The sequence below is a fragment of the Gigantopelta aegis genome, chromosome 5, assembly GCF_016097555.1.
Source record: "Gigantopelta aegis isolate Gae_Host chromosome 5, Gae_host_genome, whole genome shotgun sequence".
NCBI lineage: Eukaryota > Metazoa > Mollusca > Gastropoda > Neomphalida > Peltospiridae > Gigantopelta > Gigantopelta aegis.
In genome coordinates, this window is record NC_054703.1 from 11,935,575 (window position 1) to 11,959,289 (window position 23,715).

The following is a 23,715-nucleotide window of genomic DNA, read 5'->3' on the forward strand; positions in this document are numbered from 1 at the left end:
TTTATATATTTTTAAAACGTATTAGAATATTTTCATTTCCAACTGATCATGTGATCTGTTCAAAATGGCTGCTACGTCACGTTTGCCAAAAAGGTTGTAACTAAACATATAAATCAGGTTTTAATAATAGTGCATGCATGTTTATATAAATGTAGTAAAAGACTTCAAAATGTTCCCGAAATATAATCCTAATTCTGAACCTAACCCTAAGCTAGACGGATATTTAGCTCTGTAAAAGTGTAAAGCTTTATTTCGCGCTTTCACCTAAAGTTGTATTTTAATTATTTGTATTGAGTTTTATATGTATGTCTTATATTCAGTGGTTTTACAGAGACAGAACGGGGCCCATGTTAAAACAGAGATTTTGCCTGTAGGATGATTGCGCTCACTTTCCTCACACATTAACAAGAGCAGATACAAATCTATTCAATAGTATGACAATACCCCAGTAATCAGTGATGTCATTAAAAATAAAAATAGCAGGTGAAAATCAAATTAATCAACAAAAAGTCGACAAGCATTGTTTATTGGAAGTTCGATACCTGGCGACAATTGATTCGATAGCCGGTGAAAAATCGCTGGGTGCCAGCTATTAATGACATCCCTGGTAATAAATTTCACTCCCAATGAATTGCCAACAATCACCAAATATATTCAATACCCCAGTAACACCTGAGTAATAAATTTCACTCCCAATGAATTGCCAACAATCACCAAATGTACCATATATAGCAATGTCAGCTTCGCTTTCAAACCAACAAACTTCATGTGGGCTGTCTGTCCAGGACAGTGGGTTAGTGGTTAGTAAGAGAGAAGAGGGTGTACGTAATGGCCTTATATCTACCCACTGAGTCGTTAAAATTGCTTAGGGTGGCAGCTGGTACTGAGCTGCGAACCCAGTACCTACCAGCCTTATGTCTGATGGTTTAACCATGACAACACCATGTTATATACATGTACTTTTTTTTGTTCTTTCATTCATTTCATTTCAACTTATTTTCGTGCTTGTATCTAATTAAGGTTCAAGCACGCTGTCCTGGGCACACACCTCAGCTATCTGGGCTGTCTGTCCAGGACAGTGGGTTAGTTGTTAGTTGGTTAGTTGTTAGTGAGAGAGAAGAGGGTGTAGTGGCCTTACACCTACCCATTGAGCCCTTAAGAACTCGCTCTGGGTTGGAGCCGGTACCAGGCTGCGAACCCTGTACCTACCAGCCTGTAGTCCGATGGCTTAACCACTACGCCACCGAGGCCGGTCTTTTTTGTTCTTTCTGCATTGAGATTGGTTATGGTACCTTTATGCTTTTTAACTAATTAACCTAATTAGTAAAATACAAGTTGTGTGTTTTTATACTTTCTTTCTTGTTCTTTCAGCGTGAAGATTGCTCCTGGTGCTATTGTTTGTGAGGAGAGTGAACTTGTTGGGGACATCACAATAGGTAAGTCAACACATAGGATTGTTGTTGTATTAGAGCAGGAATCTTTGACTACCATTTGGTAGGCAGAGATTATGCAATATTGATATAGATTGGTCTCGGACGGTTATAGAGTATGATAACTGTCCAAATGGCCATCTAGCTCTCTTACCATCAGTAAAGTTTGTTTTATTTAACGACACCACTAGAGCACATTGATTTTTTATCTTATCGTCGGCTATTGAATGTCAAACATATGGTCATTCTGACACTGTTTTTTAGAGGAAACGCGCTGTCGCCATATAGGCTATTCTTTTATGACAGGCAGCACAGGATCTTTTGTTTGCGCTTCCCACAGACAGGATAGCACAAACATGGCCTTTGTTGAACCAGTTATGGATCACTGGTCTGTGCAAGTGGTTTACACCTACCCATTGAACCTTGCGGAGCACTCATTTCTTACCATCAGCATACTCGCGCTAGCTAGGGTATCCTATGTTAACGGCATCTACTGAAGATGAAAAGAAAAGCAAATCAGGTTATGGTGAGTTTGTAGAATAGATTTACTGATTACAATAAAATGATAAGGAAATGTTTTATTTAACGATGCACTCAACACAATTTATTTATGGTTATATGGCATTGGACATATGGACATATACCACACAGATATTGAGAGAGGAAACCCGCTGTTGCCACTTCATGGGCTACTCTTTCCGATTAGCAGCAAGAGATCTGTTATATGCACCACCCCACAGAGAGGATAGCACATACCACGGCCTTTGTTACACCAGTTGTGGAGCACTGGCTGGAACGAGAAATAGCCCAATGGGCCCACCGATGGGGATCTGAACATTTGGTAATTCAGACATTTAGTCTTAGAAAGGAAACCCGCTAAATCCCTGTTCAGAATGTAGTTGCCAGGGAGGTTTGATCTTACGACCCAGGCAACCGTGGGTGAATTCTACCAAATGAAGGGGCAGGATGTAGCTCAGTGGTACAGCGCTCTCCTGATGAGTGATCGATCTAGGATTGATTCCTCTCGGTGGGCCCATTGGGCTATTTCTCGTTCCAGCCAATACTCCACAGCTGGTGTAACAAAGGCCGTGGTATGTACTATCCTGTCTGTGGGATGGTGCATATAAAAGATCCCTTGCTGCTAATCAAAAAGAGTAGCCCATGAAGTGGCGACAGCGGGTTTTCTCTCTCAATATCGGTGTGGTCCTTAGCCATACCTGTAAGTCCTTAGCCATGTAACCGTAAATGAAAAAAAATGTGTTGAGTGTGTTGTTAAATAAAATATTTCCTTCCTTCCTTCCTTCCTTCTTTACCAAATGGCCCAGTTTACTTCTGTGTTAGATGTCCTTTAGATGGTGTTTTTTCTTCTCCAGGGACTCGGACTGTGATTCATCCAAAAGCTAAAATAATAGCGGAGGCTGGACCAATCGTTATAGGTGAAGGTAACATCATTGAAGAGATGGTTGTTATTCTCAACAGGTGGGTCATGTGACTTGTAAATTTGTTTATGTACTCGAGCCTACTAGCACTACGAAATCGTAAAAATCATCATAGGTTGTGATGTCACTTCAGCACATACCATAGTGATTGTCATAGCTTATGATGTTTTTAACAATTTTCTAGCATTAAGATTGCTTAAAAATTATGTAAAAAATAGGTAAACAGAAAATTTTGCCAAATTATCTATTAAACTGCAAAAGTTGCAAAACCCAGATATTTTCCCCCAAAAAATCTGTATTATTACGTGAAATTATTTAGCCAAATTAAAATAAAATTTGTCTAAAGCTAGTCGGGTGCCAGTGTTGCATATCGGTACTGAACGTTTTATATTTTTATTATTGCAGGCTTCCAGAAGATATGAAGGGGTCGGGTGACAAACACCAAGTTTTGGTGATCGGAAACAACAATGTCTTCGAAGTTGGTGCTCGTATCCTTGAACTTTAATATGGTGGGGGGAAGGGAGGGGGAATGCCTTCGGTTTAATTAGAAAAACAGGTCACCAAGGCAAAACTGGTTTTAAGCGGTTTTGGTTACTAAAAATTTAGATGATTTTTTTTCCCCTCATATTGTTTGAGTTCAACCCGTACCCCCCCCCCCCCCTTCAGTGGTTAAGGTAATTTTAGGGATAGGGTTAGGGTTAGTCTTTAGAGCCTTTGATATAGAGGGATACAGGTCAAACTCTTTCCATGGGATATACAGAAAGGGTAATGCAAATCAGGTAGTGCAGGGAACCCAAAGTTATTGAGTTACAAGGGCAGATAAAGAGGACATGTGCCGTAGTGGCACTTGCATACTAATTTAACCTTTTTAACAAGTTGAACGAAAATTACACATTAAATACATTTTCTTGTTTAGAATATCAGTGTCTGTATATTCAACATTTTTTAGGTCATCATAATGTTTCAAGTAGGTAAAATTTCATTTTACTTCCTGATACACATTTTTGGGGTACATACTATAAATTATTGCCAGGTAAAATCTAGTCTTTGCTTCTAAGAACATTGAGGCGATCAGAAACACAATGTATATACAGACAGTGATATTCTAAACAGGAAAATACATTTTATGTGTATTTTTAGTCATATAAATGCTCATTTGGTAAAAAAATGTGCAAACATTAATCACATTTGTATTATTTTGGGGGGCTTTGACTACGATGTAGGTCATAGTTAATAATGCAACTAGCGGTACAGAAAATTGCAGCTAGTCATTTAGTCAAATTAATGTACACGTCCATTCGTACTATGTGATCTGTACACAAACACATGCATATTAATTGCAAATATCAAAACTTTATTTAGATGCCGTTTGAATGAGTCGTTTATCAATGAGCCCCTTTTTCTTGGTCTTCCCATGATCTGGTCGTAAGTATTTCTGTTGAGCACAAAACATATTTTACATTTTCTTTTCTGTAAAAGAAGGAGATTGCACACAATCTGAGAAACAATAATAGAAATAGGAAACTTTATTAACATCAAAAATTAAAAAAACAAGTCGACGACTGCTCCACGATTCAGTAGTAACAAAGGGCCTTTGTTGCAAGCAACTGGAGCGTGAATGTGCCGGAAGTCATTTAGTGGTTGATTGGGGCTGCTTAGCGCACATGCAAATCAAGGGCAGATAAGTATGTTTCTAATAGAGGTACTCAGGACAGTCTCTGTAAATCTAGATGTTTTTTTACCATTTTATATTTATATGAATTTCATTCTGTCAAAACACTTTAATTTAATTTACATTAATTTTGACCTTTTTTGACATGTATATTTTCTTAACTTACATTAATTTTGACCTTTTTTGACATGTATATTTTCTTAACTTACATTAATTTTGACCTTTTTTGACATGTATATTTTCTTAACTTACATTAATTTTGACCTTTTTTGACATGTATATTTTCTTAACTTGTTCTTAGAGGTACTCAGGACAGTCTCTGTAAATATAGATGTGTTTTTTACCCTTTTATATTTATATCAATTTCATTCTGTCAAAACACTTTAATTTAACTTACATTAATTTTGACCTTTTTTGACATGTATATTTTCTTAACTTGTTCTCAGAGGTGCTAGCTATGAAAATAGGCGACCAGAACTATGTGGAATCCAAGGGTTTGTCATTTATAGTCTTTCTAATTCAGGCGCGGATCCACGATTTTTAAATAGGGGGGGCCCGAGGGCATGCTCCCCCGCGAAATTTTGAAATAAGTGCATTTTTGTGTAATTCCACTCTAGTGTATGCTATAGTTAAAAAAATAAATAATAACTTGACCCCAAAAATAGGGGGGGCCCGGGCCCCTTGGGCCCCCCACTAAATCCGCGCCTGTAATTTATTTATTAATACTTAGAATAATATATTTGGGTAATAAGTGAATTATTAATCAAGATATTTTGAACCATAGGTCAGTTCAAATTGGGTAATAAATTAATATGATTTGATATACTTGTATTTTGAACCATATACCAATTGGGTAATTAATGAATTATGAATTAAACTATTTTTTAAAACCATATATCAGTTTAAACTGAGTAAATAATTATTTATGAACCGAGACATCTTGAACCATGTAGCAAATGGGGTAATAAATGAAATATGAATGAAGATACATGTATTTTGAACCATATGTCAATTCAAATTGTGTACAATTGAATTATGAATTGAGATGTCTTGAACTATATACCAGTTGGGTAATAAATAAATTATGAATCAAGATATTTTGAACTATATGTCAGTTCAAATTGGGTAATGAATTATAAATTGGGATTTTTTAACAATGTGTCAATTCGGATTGAGTAATAAATGACTCATGAATGTGAAGATTTTGTGATTTTCATTCTTTCAGCAATGATTGGTCCCCGAGTTGAACTGACGTCAGGTTGTATCATTGGTGCTTCGTGTAGCGTGGTCGGAGATGAAAAACTATACGAGAATACGATCATCACTGGCGCAAACTGCAAGAGACGAATACAGAGAGAGAAACCTCCAGTACGTTTAACACTTTACATCTGTAATAGGCAGGGTGGGATGTAGTGTAAGACGAATACAGAGAGAGAAACCTCCAGTAGGTTAACACTTTACATCTGTAATAGGCAGGGTGTGATGTAGTGTAAGAGACGAATACAGAGAGAGAAACCTCCAGTACGTTTAACACTTTACATCTGTAATAGGCAGGGTGGGATGTAGTGTAAGAGACGAATACAGAGAGAGAAACCTCCAGTATGTTAACACTTTACATCTGTAATAGGCAGGGTGGGATGTAGTGTAAGAGACGAATACAGAGAGAGAGAAACCTCCAGTACGTTTAACACTTTACATCTGTAATAGGCAGGGTGCGATGTAGTGTAAGAGACGAATACAGAGAGAGAAACCTCCAGTACGTTTAACACTTTACATCTGTAATAGGCAGGGTGGGATGTAGTGTAAGAGACGAATACAGAGAGAGAAACCTCATGTACGTTTAACACTTTACATCTGTAATAGGCAGGGTGCGATGTAGTGTAAGAGACGAATACAGAGAGAGAAACCTCCAGTACGTTTAACACTTTACATCTGTAATAGGCAGGGTGGGATGTAGTGTAAGAGACGAATACAGAGAGAGAAACCTCCAGTACGTTTAACACTTTACATCTGTAATAGGCAGGGTGGGATGTAGTGTAAGAGACGAATACAGAGAGAGAAACCTCCAGTACGTTTAACACTTTACATCTGTAATAGGCAGGGTGGGATGTAGTGTAAGAGACGAATACAGAGAGAGAGAAACCTCCAGTACGTTTAACACTTTACATCTGTAATAGGCAGGGTGCGATGTAGTGTAAGAGACGAATACAGAGAGAGAAACCTCCAGTACATTTAACACTTTACATCTGTAATAGGCAGGATTTTCAATATGTTTTAGAAAATTAAAATATCCTTTTACTGGAAATGTCCCAAGTCAGGCCTCCAATCTTATCGGAGGTCGGACTCAGGATGGGCGTGTTCGAAACCCCTGTGGTATATGAGCACGTAAAAACTAGTTACCCATCTATCTTACTGGAAATGAAAAGATATGTAATGTCATCCCCTGATATTTGACTACAACTTTGCGATCTTCTGTGTTAACTTTACTTTATGATAAAATTAACTTTTAAACAGACATTCCTTTCCTTTCCTATCCTTTCCAGGCCCAGACCCTGCAGATTGACTTCCTGTCTAAGATCCTGCCTAACTACCACTACACACTGAAAGTAACTCAGACGTCGAGACAGCCGGCATCTTCACCTGTCACTCCAAAATAACAGGTAATAATCACACTACTACTAAAAAAATCACTGTCTAAAATCCAACACAGGTAAGAATCAAAACACTAAAACAGTCTACAGCTTCTGATTTTTGTGTGGTTTTTCTCCCCCCCCCCCTATCCTGGTATTGGTGTAATGAGTATTTTATATTGTGTGGGGGGGGGGGGGGGGAGGGGAGAGAACCGATGTAGTTTAGAGCATTATGCATTAAAATCTAACAGTTAATGTGGGGTTTTGGGGTTTTTGTTTGTTTCCCCCACTCCAAGCTTCAGGATCATCAGAACTTTATTTATGTATTCCAAAAAATTTATAGATTTGTGGACACATGATCAGGGGTTGAACAAATATTTTAAAACTCACAGTAAATTTATAAATTCACAGTAAATTTATTGATAAACCTGATGGTTATTCATGTTATTTCCTAGTATCTTGAACAAATATAGCAATATTTTTAATGATAATTTTGACGGTTTGTTTTGCTTTTGTTTTTATATCTATTAAGACAAAAAGTAAATCTGAAGTAGTTTTTTTTATTATTGTGATTTGTTTTTACAAATGGGACTAGATTAATTGTGATTTTTTTTCAAATTCAATTTCATGACACCAGACGGGTAGGCAAGATATTTTGTTCTGTAGAATTCTTATCATAAATGTATGGTGTGCATGATAATGATATTTGTTTAAAGATTGTTTTCCCCCAGTATAAATTGTGGTTTTGTTTCTGTCTTTGTAAACTGTAAATTTAGGGCTTCCAAATTTTACTGAGGGCTATGAGATTTTATAAACTAGTAGCCTGGGGCCTAATTCAGTAAACTGTCTCAACTTTGTAATCTCACAGTGCAATGCTAAAATACTTGCAAAGAGGATGCTTTGTTGTCTAGCAGAGGCTAAGAGAGCTTTGTGAATTAGGCCTATCTCGCAGTGCAATGCTAAAATACTTGCAAAGTCTAGAGGATGCTTTGTTGTCTAGCAGAGGCTAAGAGAGCTTTGTGAATTAGACCCATCTCGCAGTGCAATGCTAAAATACTTGCAAAGTCTAGAGGATGCTTTGTTGTCTAGCAGAGGCTAAGAGAGCTTTGTGAATTAGGCCTATCTCGCAGTGCAATGCTAAAATACTTGCAAAGAGGATGCTTTGTTGTCTAGCAGAGGCTAAGAGACCTTTGTGAATTGGGCCCCTGGTGGGCTATCTCTGAAAATTGTTATGGTCAAGGCATGTGTTCTCGTTTGTGTGTGTGTGTGTGTGTGTTTGACTGTGTATGTGTGTGCGTGTTCTTGTGTGTGTGTGTGTGTTTGTGTGTGTGTGTGTGTGTTCTTGTGTGTGTGTTCTTGTGTGTGTGTGTGTGTTGTGTGTGTTCTCGTTTATGTGTGTTTATGTCTGTGTGTATGTGTCTTCTCGTTTGTGTGTGACTGTTAGTATGTGTGTTTTCCTGTTTGTTTGTGTGTGTGAGTGTGTGTGTGTGTGTGTGTGTGTGTTTGACTGTATGTGTTTGTGTGTTATGTGTGTTGAACATTTGTGGTGTAATATTTGTATCACATCCTTATTATTCTATATATGGCCTTAAATTCATTTTGTGTTTTCTTGTATGTTAAGTCATTTTTCTTTTTCTTTTTTTTTTCCAGATTATTTTGGCATTAACAACTGCAAGTGTAATTTATTTATCCACACGGTTCTGAAGATTTATCCATATGACATTCTGGCACACCTACGTACTTAACATTTACATCTTTTGTTGCTGCCAGAGAATGTTTCTCCTGCTTTGAACAGTCATGAGTGAATTTTGCTTTGAGCTGCGGTTAGGGGCCACCCTACAAGTAGTTTGTCCCAGCTCATCTGTGTTTGGCAGTGATCCATATTAGTCTAGCAACCCCTGCAATTAAAAAAATACGCAGTTTAAAAATATTGAATATAATCCAGAGCAAAAACAAATGCTGAAGAGAATTAAAAAGAAGCAGTAACCATGTCATTGCCGATTGATGTGAGCAATGGCAGGTGTTGATCTAGCCTTTATTACATACCTATTCAAACTTACTATAGTGATAAAGACATTTTGAGACCGTGTAATAATTTTATTTTGTATTACACATGTGCAATATGGATCGGAACTTTTAAATGGGGAATTCCCTTTTCCTTTTTACTGCAGTTAGCGCCTTTTAAGTTTTAATTATATGATTTATAAATGACATCACATTGTATTTGAAACATACATGGCTGCCGCAGAGTATGATTCTTAGCATTAAGTAAATCCATGAAAGGAGTTTTGATAATAATAGATTTAACAAAGTGTTGTTATGACGTTAAATTAAAAACCGTTTTTGTAAAACATAAAAGAAGGTATGTAATAAATACAGAACTTCACATATGTTTGTTTTCGCTTCCTATTTATTGTACTCATTTATTTTGCGTAAGAACATACCACTCGACCGCTACGTGGTCTCGTGGTATATATTCTTTCGCAAAATAAACTCGTGCAATTAATGGAAAGTGAAAACAACGTATGTGAAGTTCTGTATATCTGTCCTTTGACCAATCCAGCTTCAGTGACTCTACTAGGAGCTGAAACACCCGCTGCTCTCAGAGTCACTGAGACATACAAGTAACGCTTTAAGTTACCTCACCACGTCAAGGAATGGACCATGCGATGGAGAATGGGTGTTTGAAACAGACAAAAAGTTAGTTTGTCTGGTTTGACGACACCACTAGAGCACATTGATTTATTTATCACCAGCTATTGGATGTTAAATATTTGGTCATTTCTTACTCATAGTCTTAGAGGAAACCTAGTACATTTTTCAATTAGCAGTGATTTTTAATAGACATTTTCCCACAGACAGGACAACACATGTCATGGCCTTTGATATACCAGTCGAGTTTGGGATGGGTTAAAAACCCAATCAAAGAAGTGGTTTGATCCTACAACATTTTTCCATTAGTAGCAAAGCAATCTTTTATATACACTTTCCCACAGACAGGACAACACATGCCATGGCCTTTGATATACCAGTCGAGGTTTGAACAGGAAAAGAAAAGAAAAAAATCGGAGATTGGATCCACTGAAGTGGTTTGATCCTATGACCAAAGCACCTCAGGCAAGCGTTCTACCGACTGGGCTAGATCCTGTCCCTTGACAATTTTCCTCATCATCATTGCATAACTTGTAGCTATTTGGTATATATAATTATAGGATATTAAACAAGCTTCCATATCATGTTTATGTCCCGAGTGAAATAATTTTCAGATGTCACAAGCTTTAGCAAGTGAGAATGAAAATTATTTCACGAGTGACATAAACATGATACGAAATGGAAGCAAGTTTAATATCCTGTTTATTACCCATAATCGATCTTAATTTATATCACTCATTTAGTTGACATTCCTGTAAGGTTGGAGTTCGCCAATCGATGACGTCATTGTGTGACATCCCACTAGGCTTTCTAAGATGTACCAAGGTATTTTTAACCATATATATATATATGGTTATTTTTATGCTTGGTTGGGAAAGAGAAAATCTTCTGTCGCTACTTTGTTAAGTTCAACTTCTTTCTTTTTCACTTTCACAAGCTACATTAATTAGCACACACCTCTGGATTTCATAAACATTATCATGGAGAAAAGGTGGTTACCTGTAAGTTGACATGAACACAACTGACGAGTTTATTTCCAAAATGCTGTTGTATCCATTTAGGTAATTTTGAAAAAACATGGTTTTTGCTGCAATATGACAGTGTACATCACAATTCACAAAACACATTTTTAAATTCCTGTTCAATGTTCATCGATTTGAGGTAAACTTTATTGTCATATTGCAGAGTTGTACTAACATCTGTTAACTCTGGAAACTGGCATATATTAACAGTGTTTCTGCCAGAAAGAAACTTGTGGGTATGGGGAGGGCCTCCCCCAGAAAGAAAGTGGGTTAGGGTTAGGGTTAGGTTTAAGAAAATCATACAGTAATGATAAAGAGTAATTAATTTTGTCAAAAAGTCAACTTAAAAAAAAAAAAAATCTGCCAAAACATTTGGGTATGACCCTCTAGCAGAAACCCTGATGAGCATTGCACATGGATGTTGTAACGGGATGCAGTCGATTCGTCCACTGGACAATTCGTCCACGGATGATTCGTCCACTGAAAATTCGTCCACTGAGGAACTCGAGACGATTCGTCCACTACACAAAATCAGTTCCGGACGATTCGTCCACTGGGTTTTTATTTCCCCAGTACATTTCGTCCACGGCCTAAATAATGTGTACTACATGTACGTGGGGGCTAAATAAATTATTAGATATATTTTACCCCGTATTTTTTTTTGCTGTGTCATAAATTTACAAAGGTGAAAATAAATGATATTGCATTAGAATGAATGAATGAATGTTTAACGACACCCCAGCACGAAAAATACATCGGCTATTGGATGTCAAACTATGGTAATGCAAATAAATAAAGTGATGATCAACATCAATATAAAAATTCAAGACGTAAACAAAAACAGTGTAAAGAACTGTGCAAAAACACAAATATCACAGATAGATACTGACTTTTACTCAAAATTTCAATGTGTGCTGTATTGGCCATTCTCAAAGAGAATGTTACACCCCTGCACTACGGTGAGGTTACAACACGCTCAGGGGTGTATGGACGGAGGGGTAATAAAGTCTTCCGACGCGGAGGCTTGCATTACCTATTTACCACATCGTGTACGAGCGAGTGGACGAATCATCCGCATGATAATGAATACAAACAGTTAATAAAAACTGGATAGTAATGTTGAATTCTAACTCTATTTTACTTTTTTGGTTATAGTATACCACAAAATAATGTTAAGAAACGATTACAATGTCAAAGAAATAACTATTAATATGTTTTTAAAAAATGCAGTCGAGTGGACGAATTGTCCGAGGTGAGTGGACGAATCGTCCGGTGGACGAATTGTCTGTGGACGAATTGTCCAGTGGACGAACCGTCTGGAAAGCGTTGTAACATGCTTGTAAGACATAAACAGGCTTTATAAATTTGGCCCATAGTTTTTTTGAAATAAACTCTTCGGTTCCTGTTGTCAGCATATATTTCTGTTTATTTGTTTTCACACACGAACCCTATCCAAGATCATGGTAGAAAATTAGTTTTTTGTAGTCATACTTGCTTTATTAATTTGAAGCAGTACAATTTTGATACGTATTTCATCCACACTGCTGACATTTTGTTCCATTGGCATATTTCTTTGTATCTACTTATTAGCTATTATTGCTAGAATCATTGGCATAGCCAGAGGCCAGTTGTTCAAATGTTAGTTAGCTTAACCACTGGTTTTCAAAACCAAGGACTGAAGAATCAAGACCAACAATAATTGAAAACATAAACATAATGTTGAAACTGTATTTAGAATAACCAAAGGGTCTACATGCATGTACATAAATCACTTCTAAAAGGTCATTTTGGTGCAAAAATAATTGAAAAGAAAATATTAGACTTACCTAGGGTTAATTTAACTATACCTTGAACAACTGGGCCATGAGTTTTATATTTGGAGAGGGGAAGACACCTACTCTACGAGTGATGTTATACGAGTGATGTTATGTGGCAAGTAAAACAAAATAAAAGGTGTGATCTAAGAGTCATGCCACTCCCCGACTATGCCACGATTAGAATATGAATTTCCAATTTCTGATTTAAATCATATTTATCGATTATTAGTTATGGTAAAACCATTGAATGTGCTAGTCAGATTGTATAAATATTGCTAAACTGGTGATGGCAGTTTGTTATTTATTGTCTCATGTAGTTATATCTTGGAGAATTTTGTTTCTAAAAATATTGTGTATTCATTTTAGTTCTTGATGTGAAGTTGTAGAATTTGTTGAAAACTAGTAGTAGATTTAAAAAAAAAAAGTTTCTGTTTACATTTACGTGTTTTTTAAGGTATAAATGTCTACATATGGTTATTTTGACAGTAGATCTTTTATATGCACTATCCCACAGACAGGATAGCACATACCACAGCCTTTGATATAACAGTCGTGGTGCACTGGCTGGAACGAGAAATAGCCCAATGGCATCCATAAAAGATCTACTGTCAAAATAACCATATGTTTGACATCCAATAGCTGATTATTAATAAATCAATGTGCTCTAGTGGTGTCATTAAACAAAACAAACTTTACTACAAATTATTTATTTCAAAGCCAATTGTTTTCTAAATTCCATACAAATTCGAGGATGTTTGTTTTGTTTAGTGACACCACTAGAGCACATTGATTTATTAATAATCAGCTATTGGATGTCAAACATGGTTATTTTGACAGTCATAGAGAGGAAACCCGCTACATTTTTCCATTAGTAGCAAGAGATCTGGCTGGAACGAGAACTAGCCCAATGGGCCCACCATCGAGGATCGATCCTAGACCGAGCGCTTTAACACTGTGCTATGTCTCGCCCCTCAACTTGTAGAAAATTCCATAGTATGAAAAGAGGCGTTCCCTGTGGGAAGGGGTATAGGTCCTGCCCCTATCTCTGACACTTATAATCTCGTTTTACCAACTCCCAACAATTATTTAATACTTTGTAATCAGAAACACATCATAACACAAAACACAGTCATTGATGTAAAACTTTATTGAATATATTCCTGTATATCATCTCAAAATAACATTTTATAAAACTCCAAAACAATGGAAGTGAAGTCCTGAACGAATATTATCTTTAAATAGATATAACAAAAGTAACATTACGAAACAGAATTTGATCTTAAGGCATCATTATGTGAAAGGCTAAACAATATTTTTTGATCGTCGAGACCCTCTGTCTTGGCATGTTAAAATTACAAGTTTACGTTTTCAAATATCTATTAAAGTATTTCATACACAAGACCCTTGAAAAATTCTTAAGACTCATTACCGTAAATGTAGATTAGTGCAGTAATCATCTTCTTGTTCTAGCATACAGGCCTACAGTTAAACAGCAAAGAGATTCAGAGTGTTTGAATCCCCCGTTTTATTTTGGCAAACCGTTAAAAAATGTGCCATATTTCCTTCATAGCAACTGTGCAACCTTTCTTTTTGACTGAATCCTACGGGACATTCAAAATTCCATAGCACCAAAACTACCCCCACCCGCTATCGACGCCGGTCGGGCTGCTGGTGCTCCCCTCTCTCACCCACCCCACCCCGTTTCCTGTCCTGGACGGAGAAGCCCGCCAAGGCCGACACCTGCGCCCATGATAGGCGTGTGCTACAACAGCTTATTCTGAATATGCATGTAAAACCCTATGACCTGACCTGACCCGACCTGTGTGTTGGAAATATTGTACTGGCATCTAATTCACTAGCCCGAGTACTCTGCCATTCGACAGCTAGACGGACATTTACTAGAGCGGGAATCTGTCTACCGTGTGGTGGTCGGCCATTCAGTGTTTTCGCTATAGAGTATTTGTGGCCTAACACAGCTCTCTCTCGAGCACTTTTAAGCCACATTGCAACATGGGAGACTTTAATGAATTAGTAGACCGAGTACACTGCCGTTCGAGAGCTAGACGGACATTTGGACATTTGTAAGGTTATGATCGCTCTCTCAGTCAGAGGTTACTCGACAGCGAAAAAACGGAATGGCTGACTTACCACATGGTAGAAAAGATTCCCACTAATAAATGTCCGTCTAGCTTGGTCTGCTAATTCATTAAACTCTCCCAACGTTGTTGCAATGTGGCTCAAAGGGACATTCCTGCACTTTTAACATGTTATCGACTAACAGACTTTTTAACGATTTTAATTACATATCAAATGTATTTTTCTGCATAAAATATTAGTGGCTGTATATTAAACGTGTTTGTCATCGTTCTAATATTTGTATTACATGTAGGTTAAATTTCATATTATTTCCTAAAATATTGTTTTTTCATACGTACGAAATTATTTGAAAGACAAAACCCAGTTTGGGCTTCTTACCCTAATAAGACGACCAGAAACACATTGAATATACAGACACTGATATTCTAAACAAGAAAATATATTTAATATGCAAGTTTAATTGTAGAAATATTTTATTAGTCGGAAACATCAACAGAGCTTGATAGAGCTGTGTAAATTAAGAAACTATCGTGGTATTTCTAATAGTCGTCCCCCACGTAATGATAATCACTTTAAAATGAAGCAACATTATTTAGGAAACGGAGAATATTTTTAACCATTTTCAAGGCCCTCACGATTTTGGAATTTTAAAATTGGAATCCGGCATTTCATCACATAATATATGGCCACAAAGCAATATCGCAGTAAGGGAATCGAAAGTTAAAGTATTGTTTTTATTTAACGACACCACTAGAGCACATTGATTTATTAATCATTGGCTACTGGATGTCAAACATTTGGTAATATTGACATTGTTTTAGAGACAAAACCCACTACATTTTTTCCTTTAGTAGCAAGGGATCTTTTATATGCATTATCCTTTGATATACCAGCCGTGGTGCACTGACTAGTGAGAAATAGCCCAATGGGCCCACCGACGGGGATCGATCCCAGAATGACCGCGCATCAAGCGAGAGCTGTACCACGATTGTTAAGTAGAAAACGGCTGTTATACACATCCACCGGCTTCAGTGGTGTAGTGGTTAAGCCATCGGACATAAGGCTGGGTTCGCAGCCCGGTACCAGCTCCCACCCAGAACAAATTAAATTAACGACTCGACGGGTAGGTGTAAGGCCACTACACCGACTTCTCTCTCATTAACTACTAACCCTCTGTCCAGGACAGGCCGTCCAGATAGCAGGTGTGTGTGCCCAGGACTGCGTGCTTGAACCGTAATTGGATTTAAGCATAAAAACAACTACAAATGAATGTACACGTCCTCAAGTCTATGTAAAATACTCGTCCACTATCCTTACTGTCCAGCCCTGTAACCCACTTTTAAGTCAGTGTACAGGTGTGAAGAAAAGACACTCCATTGGTCGTCTTAATACATAGAAAACTATCGCATTACAAAAATAACTTTCAATTTCATATATACATGTATTTATATATATAATAATAGTATATATTATACAAGAGTTGCATACACAAGTTATATACACAGTTGGAAGACTGGGATTGGTTGAATGCATATCGTTAATATGCATGGTGTGAGCTACCGTATGTACAAAGCTACATCATATAAATATATACATACTACAATAACTACTATTTATAAATACTGTGGAAATGTCAATTTTAAAGAGTATATCTCAAGTTTGTAGCCATTGTAACAAGTATTCGCTAATATAAATTGTTCAAATTACCATTGGGTTATACAATTTTGTTTACAATTTGGAAATTTATTGTTCGAATTCACCTTGAGGTGTAAATCTGTATTTCCAGAAGGTGAATGAGTACAGTGAAAAAGATAAAAGTTTATAATTCAGATCATCATATATCCTCCATCCTAGAGCATTACATAATTGTTCAATGGCCCCTTTGTGAATTAAAGGAAGGAAAAGGTTTATTTAACGATGCACTCAACACATTTTAGTTATGGTTACTGTATATGACGTCAGACATATGGTTAAGGACAACACAGATATTGAGAGAGGAAACCCGCTGTCGCCACTTCATGGATTACTCTTTTCGATTAGTAGCAAGGGATCTTTTATATGCACCATCCCACAGATAGGATAGTACATACCACACCCTTTGATACACCAGTTGTGGAGAACTGGATGGAACGAGAAATAGCCCAATGGGCCCACTGACGGGGATCGATCGCAACCATTTTTGTAAGATGTAGCATCAGTATCTGTTTTGCCTCAATGAAACAAAATAAAATTAATTATACCAAGATGTGTTAAAAAAGAATACTTTTTTTTCTTCTCAAAACTGTTAACCATTACACCCATGTTATTTATCATTTCTTTTGTAGCCCATAATAGTTATACAGTAACAAATATAAAGACATCTTAAGAAACTTATACCCTTCTGATTTTGACTACCTGAATGAAACCAAGAAAAGTATTTACAGAAAACAAAAGACAAAGAGAAAAAAAGGACATATTTACAAAAAAAAAAGTCAAACAAAATATTTTTAGCACTGTGTACCACATCCACTATTACCCATACACCATTCTAAAAATATATATACATATTTACAAGAGATTCAAGTATAAGATTTCTACATTAGTAATAACTCCGAATCAATCATAAGCTTAGGGGACGGGATGAAAGTGTTCAACTCCCACCCCCCCCCCCAAATCCATTCCCCTCCAGTGCTGGAGCAAATCTACGCATTCAGGTAATAACGCTGGGAAACATTTTTGCCAAATGAGCTGGCCTGAAACCTTTTCATCATTAATTCCCATCATTCTATTCACAATATTAATTGTAATTGACATAAAGAGGCATAGCAGTTCCATTTGGAACCCTATAAATTAGTAGTAATCCAAATATGAATAAATATGGTTATTATCCCGTTTTTGACCCATCCGTTTAATTTGGGCAAATACTGGCCTGCCCGACAAAAATGGAAGCCTGTACACCTTTGGAATCAATTATTGCTTCTACATACACTCTTCACAATAGTACAATACAACTATTACAAGCAGGGAACATTTTATTCGGTATCGCGTCACGTTTCGCTACACAAAGTTCAGAGATCACTACAAAATTCTAAAACATTAACACAGTAGTTACTAGTTGCTACTAAATTTTCAACTGATCGCCAATTGTCGCTAATCAAAATTTTAAAAACTAAATATTCCCTGCACAAGCATTTTTAGCTACAAAAGCACTGAAGTACTTGACAGCATACGGCTATTGCATAGATAGTTTTTGTTCTATATTTGTCCAGGTGTGGCAAAATAGTTTAATAAGTTCTGTTAGTTTCTTCTAACAAGCTCCAGTGTAAAATTAATTAAAAGGTTAAAATACACACATTGGCCTCATGCCTAAAATTTTAATATAAAATATGTTTTAAACAATATTTATTCCCAATTATAATGCTGGTTGGGAATTGGCAAACAGGCAAAATGCCTATATCTATAAAAAAAAAACCCAACCCTGTCTTATTGAGAAATTCGGAGGTTGTGCCATGACAGGTATACTTGAACAGTTGGTTTTTTTATGGAAGCACGTAAAAGTGTTGTTTATTACTACTTTGAAATATGTACATTTTTGGGAATGTAAGAGTCATACTATAACGTCCACCTGAAGGTTTGTTCCCCTATATGTTATATCCAAGAAAATATTGTACTCCAGAACGTCTCAAACAAACCCTGATGTTCAAATTAATGAAATAATCAGAGCTCAGTATTTCCGAGACTCTGAAATTACACAATGAGTCAGATTATTTTATGCTAACAAATCTACATTTGTACTTCGTCCAAAGGAGTATTGAGATATTTTACCAATACATTAGGGTCTCCATGAGTCCAAAACTATTGGACTCGAGGGTCAAACTCGACCCGGACCCGAGTACCCGACACTGGATAATAATAAAACTATGGAATAAAGTAAAATAGCATTATGCATCTTAATTCCAGCCCTGAACATGGATGCCAAATCATGCCATTGTAATGCATTCCACACATTCCTATAGCCCCATAATGTAACTGGCTGCAAGCATATGACAAAATGACGTTAAAAATTATAATTAATTAAGAATGCTCTCCTCACTATTTCAATTAGAACGACCATCAAAATTGTGTCAAATTTCCTCCATGAAAATGCGCACCTCTTCCTCTTTGGATATAATCCTACGCGACATTCAAAATTATGTACACCCCGCCTGTCACCAACATTTGGACTGCTGGTGCTCCCTTGCACTTGTCAGTGCAGGCATCCCTTCTCTTACCCCCCCCCCCCCCCTCCACCTTTCCTGTCCTGGACGAGAGATCTGGCCAAGGCCGGTCCCTGTGCCCAGTATAGGCGTGCGCTACAACAGCTTGCTCTGAATGTGCACGTAAAATCCTTCTCTTCGTCTTCTTCTTCTTCCTCGCACGGTGCTTGGACCTTAATTAGATATAGGCACGTTAATATGTTATCCTATCCTATCCTATTCTGTTCCGTGCAAGGGTACTCAAGTCCTGTAAACAGATTCGAGTCTTGCTAAGAGTACCCGTGGAGACCCTACAAGACATATTAAATTTCCTCTTTGTTTTCTTCATCAACAGATGTGAGATTTTTTTCTTGGCATTCATTGGTGTATCCTCCCCCCCCCCCCCCCACCCCCCCGGGAGATATATACTTTATGGAAGCCCCCTAAGAGTCTATGGTAGTGTTGAGATATATTAGCAAGACATATTAAAATATTAAATCTCCTAGTGGTCTCCTTCATCACCAGATGTGACATTTTTTCTTGGGGTTCATCGGCGAATCCATGGGACATTTGTACGCTGAGGAGAATTCAGCAGAGTTGGAAATGGTTCCTTTCACCCTGGAGGAAAAAAAAAAGAAAAGCAAACTTCATAATTTTATTTAAACATATTTAGTTAATTAATAGTGAACTGTGATGAAAATTCATAGGAACAACTATAAGGTAGCACTCAACCAAATAATTTCCGTCTGGGTCAAAGTTCGAGGTGCACCGAACTTTTCAGTGTTTAGCTGTTTTGTAAGTGTATTGTCGTAAAACAAAACAAACAAAACAAACAAAACAAACTTCTTTTCCAATTAAAGATCTGTACCTGTTTTGTAAGATTAGATGTGAAAATACTCTTAGAAAACATATAAACACTGGCATAGGAAGCGGGGATGGGGGGGGGGGGGGGGGGGGGGCATGTGTACAATACATATGCATTATTTATGCTTTTCAGTGTATAAAAATCTACAAATGTTTTGTAAGATTATATGCAAAAAGGCACTTACCACAACAGAGATATAAATAGATTTAAACTGTAAGGTAAGATTAGATGACGAAAAAAACACTCACCAAAAACAAGCTCAGGGCTTCTAGAATTTTTACAAAATCCACTAGCCATGGGATCTGTGATTTTTAAAATTCACTAGCCCTACTTTACTTAACACAATTTTACTAACAGTAATAATCGGATATGTTACCTAAAGATGGAAACAGAGATTAAAAACACTAAGATTGGGGGTGGGGGTGGGGGTAGGATATTCATATTTACCAAACAAGACTTAAAAAATGCAACATTAAAAAACTTTTTCACTAGCCATCGGGCATGGCAATAGTAGTTATTTACTAGCCCAACATTGAATATCACTAGCCATGGGAGTGGGGCTACCATAACCTAGAAGCCCTGTCTGGCATGGTAATAGTAGTTATTTACTAGCCCAACATTGAATATCACTAGCCATGGGAGTGGGCTACCATAATCTAGAAGCCCTGTCTGGCATGGTAATAGTAGTTATTTACTAGCCCAACATTGAATATCACTAGCCATGGGAGTGGGGCTACCATAATCTAGAAGCCCTGTCTGGCATGGTAATAGTAGTTATTTACTAGCCCAACATTGAATATCACTAGCCATGGGAGTGGGGCTACCATAATCTAGAAGCCCTGTCGGGCATGGTAATAGTAGTTATTTACTAGCCCAACATTGAATATCACTAGCCATGGGAGTGGGGCTACCATAATCTAGAAGCCCTGTCTGGCATGGCAATAGTAGTTATTTACTAGCCCAACATTGAATATCACTAGCCATGGGAGTGGGGCTACCATAATCTAGAAGCCCCGTCGGGCATGGCAATAGTAGTTATTTACTAGCCCAACTTGAATATCACTAGTGGGAGTGGGGCTACCATAATCTAGAAGCCCCGTCTGGCATGGCAATAGTAGTTATTTACTAGCCCAACATTGAATATCACTAGCCATGGGAGTGGGGCTACCATAATCTAGAAGCCCCGTCTGGCATGGTAATAGTAGTTATTTACTAGCCCAACATTGAATATCACTAGCCATGGGAGTGGGGCTACCATAATCTAGAAGCCCTGTCTGGCATGGTAATAGTAGTTATTTACTAGCCCAACATTGAATATCACTAGTCATGGGAGTGGGGCTACCATAATCTTGAAGCCCTGTCGGGCATGGCAATAGTAGTTATTTACTAGCCCAACATTGAATATCACTAGTCATGGGAGTGGGGCTACCATACGTAGAAGCCTTGTAAGCTGTCGGGCATGGCAATAGTAGTTATTTACTAGCCCAACATTGAATATCACTAGCCATGGGAGTGGGGCTACCATAATCTAGAAACCCTGCAAGCTGTCGGGCATGGCAATAGTAGTTATTTACTAGCCCAACATTGAATATCACTAGCCATGGGAGTGGGGCTACCATAATCTAGAAGCTCAGCAAGCTATAAACAGAAGATCAACAACTCTTGGGTAACTCTGGCGAAGTCAAGAGGATGTGCCCATGACAGACATGCTTGAACAGTTCTCTGATGGAAGCATGTCAAATATTACCCACACCCACTCTTTGGTAAGATTTGATCAGGGCTCAACCTTATCGGTAGCCCGAGGTATTTTGGCTACCAATTTCTAACTCTGGCTACCAGATTATTTAAACCTGGTAGTCCGCCAGGCTACTAGATTTTTTTTTTGCAATTCCAGTTACTCTGCAATCAACAAGATGCTTAAACACCTAAAAAAACCCATCCTGAACAATGTTTAAAAAAATAAGTCTCCTTTTTAAAAAGTTCATTAAAATTATGGGCTACCAAAGTTACTGAGGGCTACCAGATTTCATAACCTGGAAGCCTGATGGGCTACCGCTGAAAAAAATTAGAATTCATAGCCTGTAGATGGGTGAAAATGCACTTACCTAAACTCGGCTATGGAGTGGGGATCGACCAGCACCGACTGTTTAGCATAAGCTGGCCGATAGTAACTGCACCAAACCTGATGCGAAAAAAAAAAAAAAAATGAATTTTCAATATCAGTAACACATTTTAATTCTGATCATAAAATTTATTTGAACACACAAGTAAAAAAACTATTTAGAAATATAAGTACTGTGGTGGTTGGGGAGCACTCAGAACTAACAGATAAATTGACAAAGCAACAAAGGCCGTGGTATGTATTATCCTGTCTGTGGGATGGTGCATATAAAAGAACACTTGCTGCTAATCAAAAAGAGTAGTCCATGAAGTGGTGACAGTAGGTTTCCTCTTTCAATATTTGTGTGGTCCTTAACCATATGTCTGACTGGATTTTTTCTCGTTCCAACCAGTGCACCACAACTGGTCAAAGGCCGTGGTATGTGCTGTCCTGTCTGTCTGAAAGTGCATATAAAGGATCCCTTGCTGCTAAGGACAAATGTAGCGGGTTTCCTCTGATGACTACGAGTCAGAATTAATCAATGTTTCGCATCCAATAGCTGATGATTAATTAATCAATGTGCTCCAGTGGTGTCATGAAAGAAAACAAACTTCCATATAACTGTAAATAAAATGTGTTGAGTGAGTTGTTAAATAGAACATTTCCTTCCTTCCTATGAGGGGATTTCAACCACACAATACAAACAGCAAACAATGAAATGCCAACTCTCTTCTGCCAGTCTACCATGTCTACCAAAAAAATGTTTGTTTTGTTTAACGACACCACTAGAGCACACTGATTTATTAATCATCGGCTATAGGATATCAAACATTTGGTCATTTTTACATTCTAGTGTTAGAGAGGAAACTTGCTAAATGTTTTCATTAATAGCAAGGGATCTTTATATCACCATCCCATAGACAGGATAACCAGAGTCGTGGTGCACTGGGTGGAACGAGAAATATTTCAATATCAGTTACACATCCATTTCCAAAAACGCTATATATCCATTTACTTCATTTCAAAGTGATTTTTCTGCAAAATGACGTACCATATATTTATCATATACGGTAACTTAGCCATGATATTCATGTCATAAACCCATGTGATAATTTTAGTGTATTAACCTGGTTAATAATGGTATGCAAATTTGCAAGGTCTCTAGGTAATATGTTGCTGTGGATGGGTCATTTGCTTACAAACCAACAAGACCTGTGTAACTGAGCTTAACGTTTTCAAAGCTTTAGTCAAAATGCGTGACGTCAAACTAATTTGTGCTAATCGTGATGACGTCATATTACTGATGGCGGCGACTTTAGTACTCTGATTTGCTAAAAATTAATTATAATGTTATTTTAGAAGTGTTATAGGATAAATAGAATTCGCTACTCGTGTTTTTTAATATGTAAAATATCAACCTTGTCTAGTTAATCGGAATTTGTCAAGGCTCTGCCAATATAGACTTGATTGATATTTTCCAAATTAAAAAAACACTGATGGCGGCAACTTTAGTACTCTGCTAAAAATTGAATTATAATGTTATTTTAGAAGTGTTATAGGATAAATAGAATTCGCTACTCGTGATTCTTAATATGTAAAATATCAACCTCGTCTAGTTAATCAGTATTTGTCTCGGCAGAGCCTCGACAAATACTGATTAACAACATAGACTCGGTTGATATTTTTCATATTAAAAAAACACTGGTGACGAATCCTCCAAGTTCTTGTTCTATGGATATACACACATACATGTGTATCATGTTTCAATGGAAAATC

At 37.3% G+C, this 23,715-nt stretch overlaps 2 protein-coding genes across 7 annotated transcripts in view; one reads left to right on the forward strand and one right to left on the reverse strand.

The window, feature by feature from the left end:
- The first annotated feature begins 59 nt into the window (after nt 1-59).
- On the forward strand, nt 60-9,260 carry LOC121373336 (dynactin subunit 6-like). The gene is made up of 8 exons (XM_041499910.1): nt 60-93; nt 1,372-1,436; nt 2,804-2,909; nt 3,275-3,357; nt 4,988-5,035; nt 5,767-5,909; nt 7,085-7,201; nt 8,822-9,260. The coding sequence occupies exons 1-7, from the start codon at nt 65-67 to the stop codon at nt 7,196-7,198; spliced, it is 588 nt and encodes a 195-aa protein (XP_041355844.1). The 5' UTR covers nt 60-64; the 3' UTR covers nt 7,199-7,201; nt 8,822-9,260.
- A 7,545-nt stretch (nt 9,261-16,805) lies between these two features.
- Nucleotides 16,806-23,715, reverse strand: part of LOC121373260 (endothelin-converting enzyme 2-like) — a 67,543-nt gene continuing 60,633 nt past the window's right edge. For all 6 annotated transcript variants that reach the window (XM_041499773.1, XM_041499774.1, XM_041499779.1 and 3 more), the window contains 2 exons: nt 21,944-22,020; nt 16,806-19,591 (listed from right to left, as the gene is read on the reverse strand). In XM_041499773.1, coding sequence (XP_041355707.1) covers nt 19,492-19,591; nt 21,944-22,020 — 177 coding nt within the window. In that variant the 3' untranslated portion in view covers nt 16,806-19,491. The remainder of the gene's footprint in view (nt 19,592-21,943; nt 22,021-23,715) is intronic.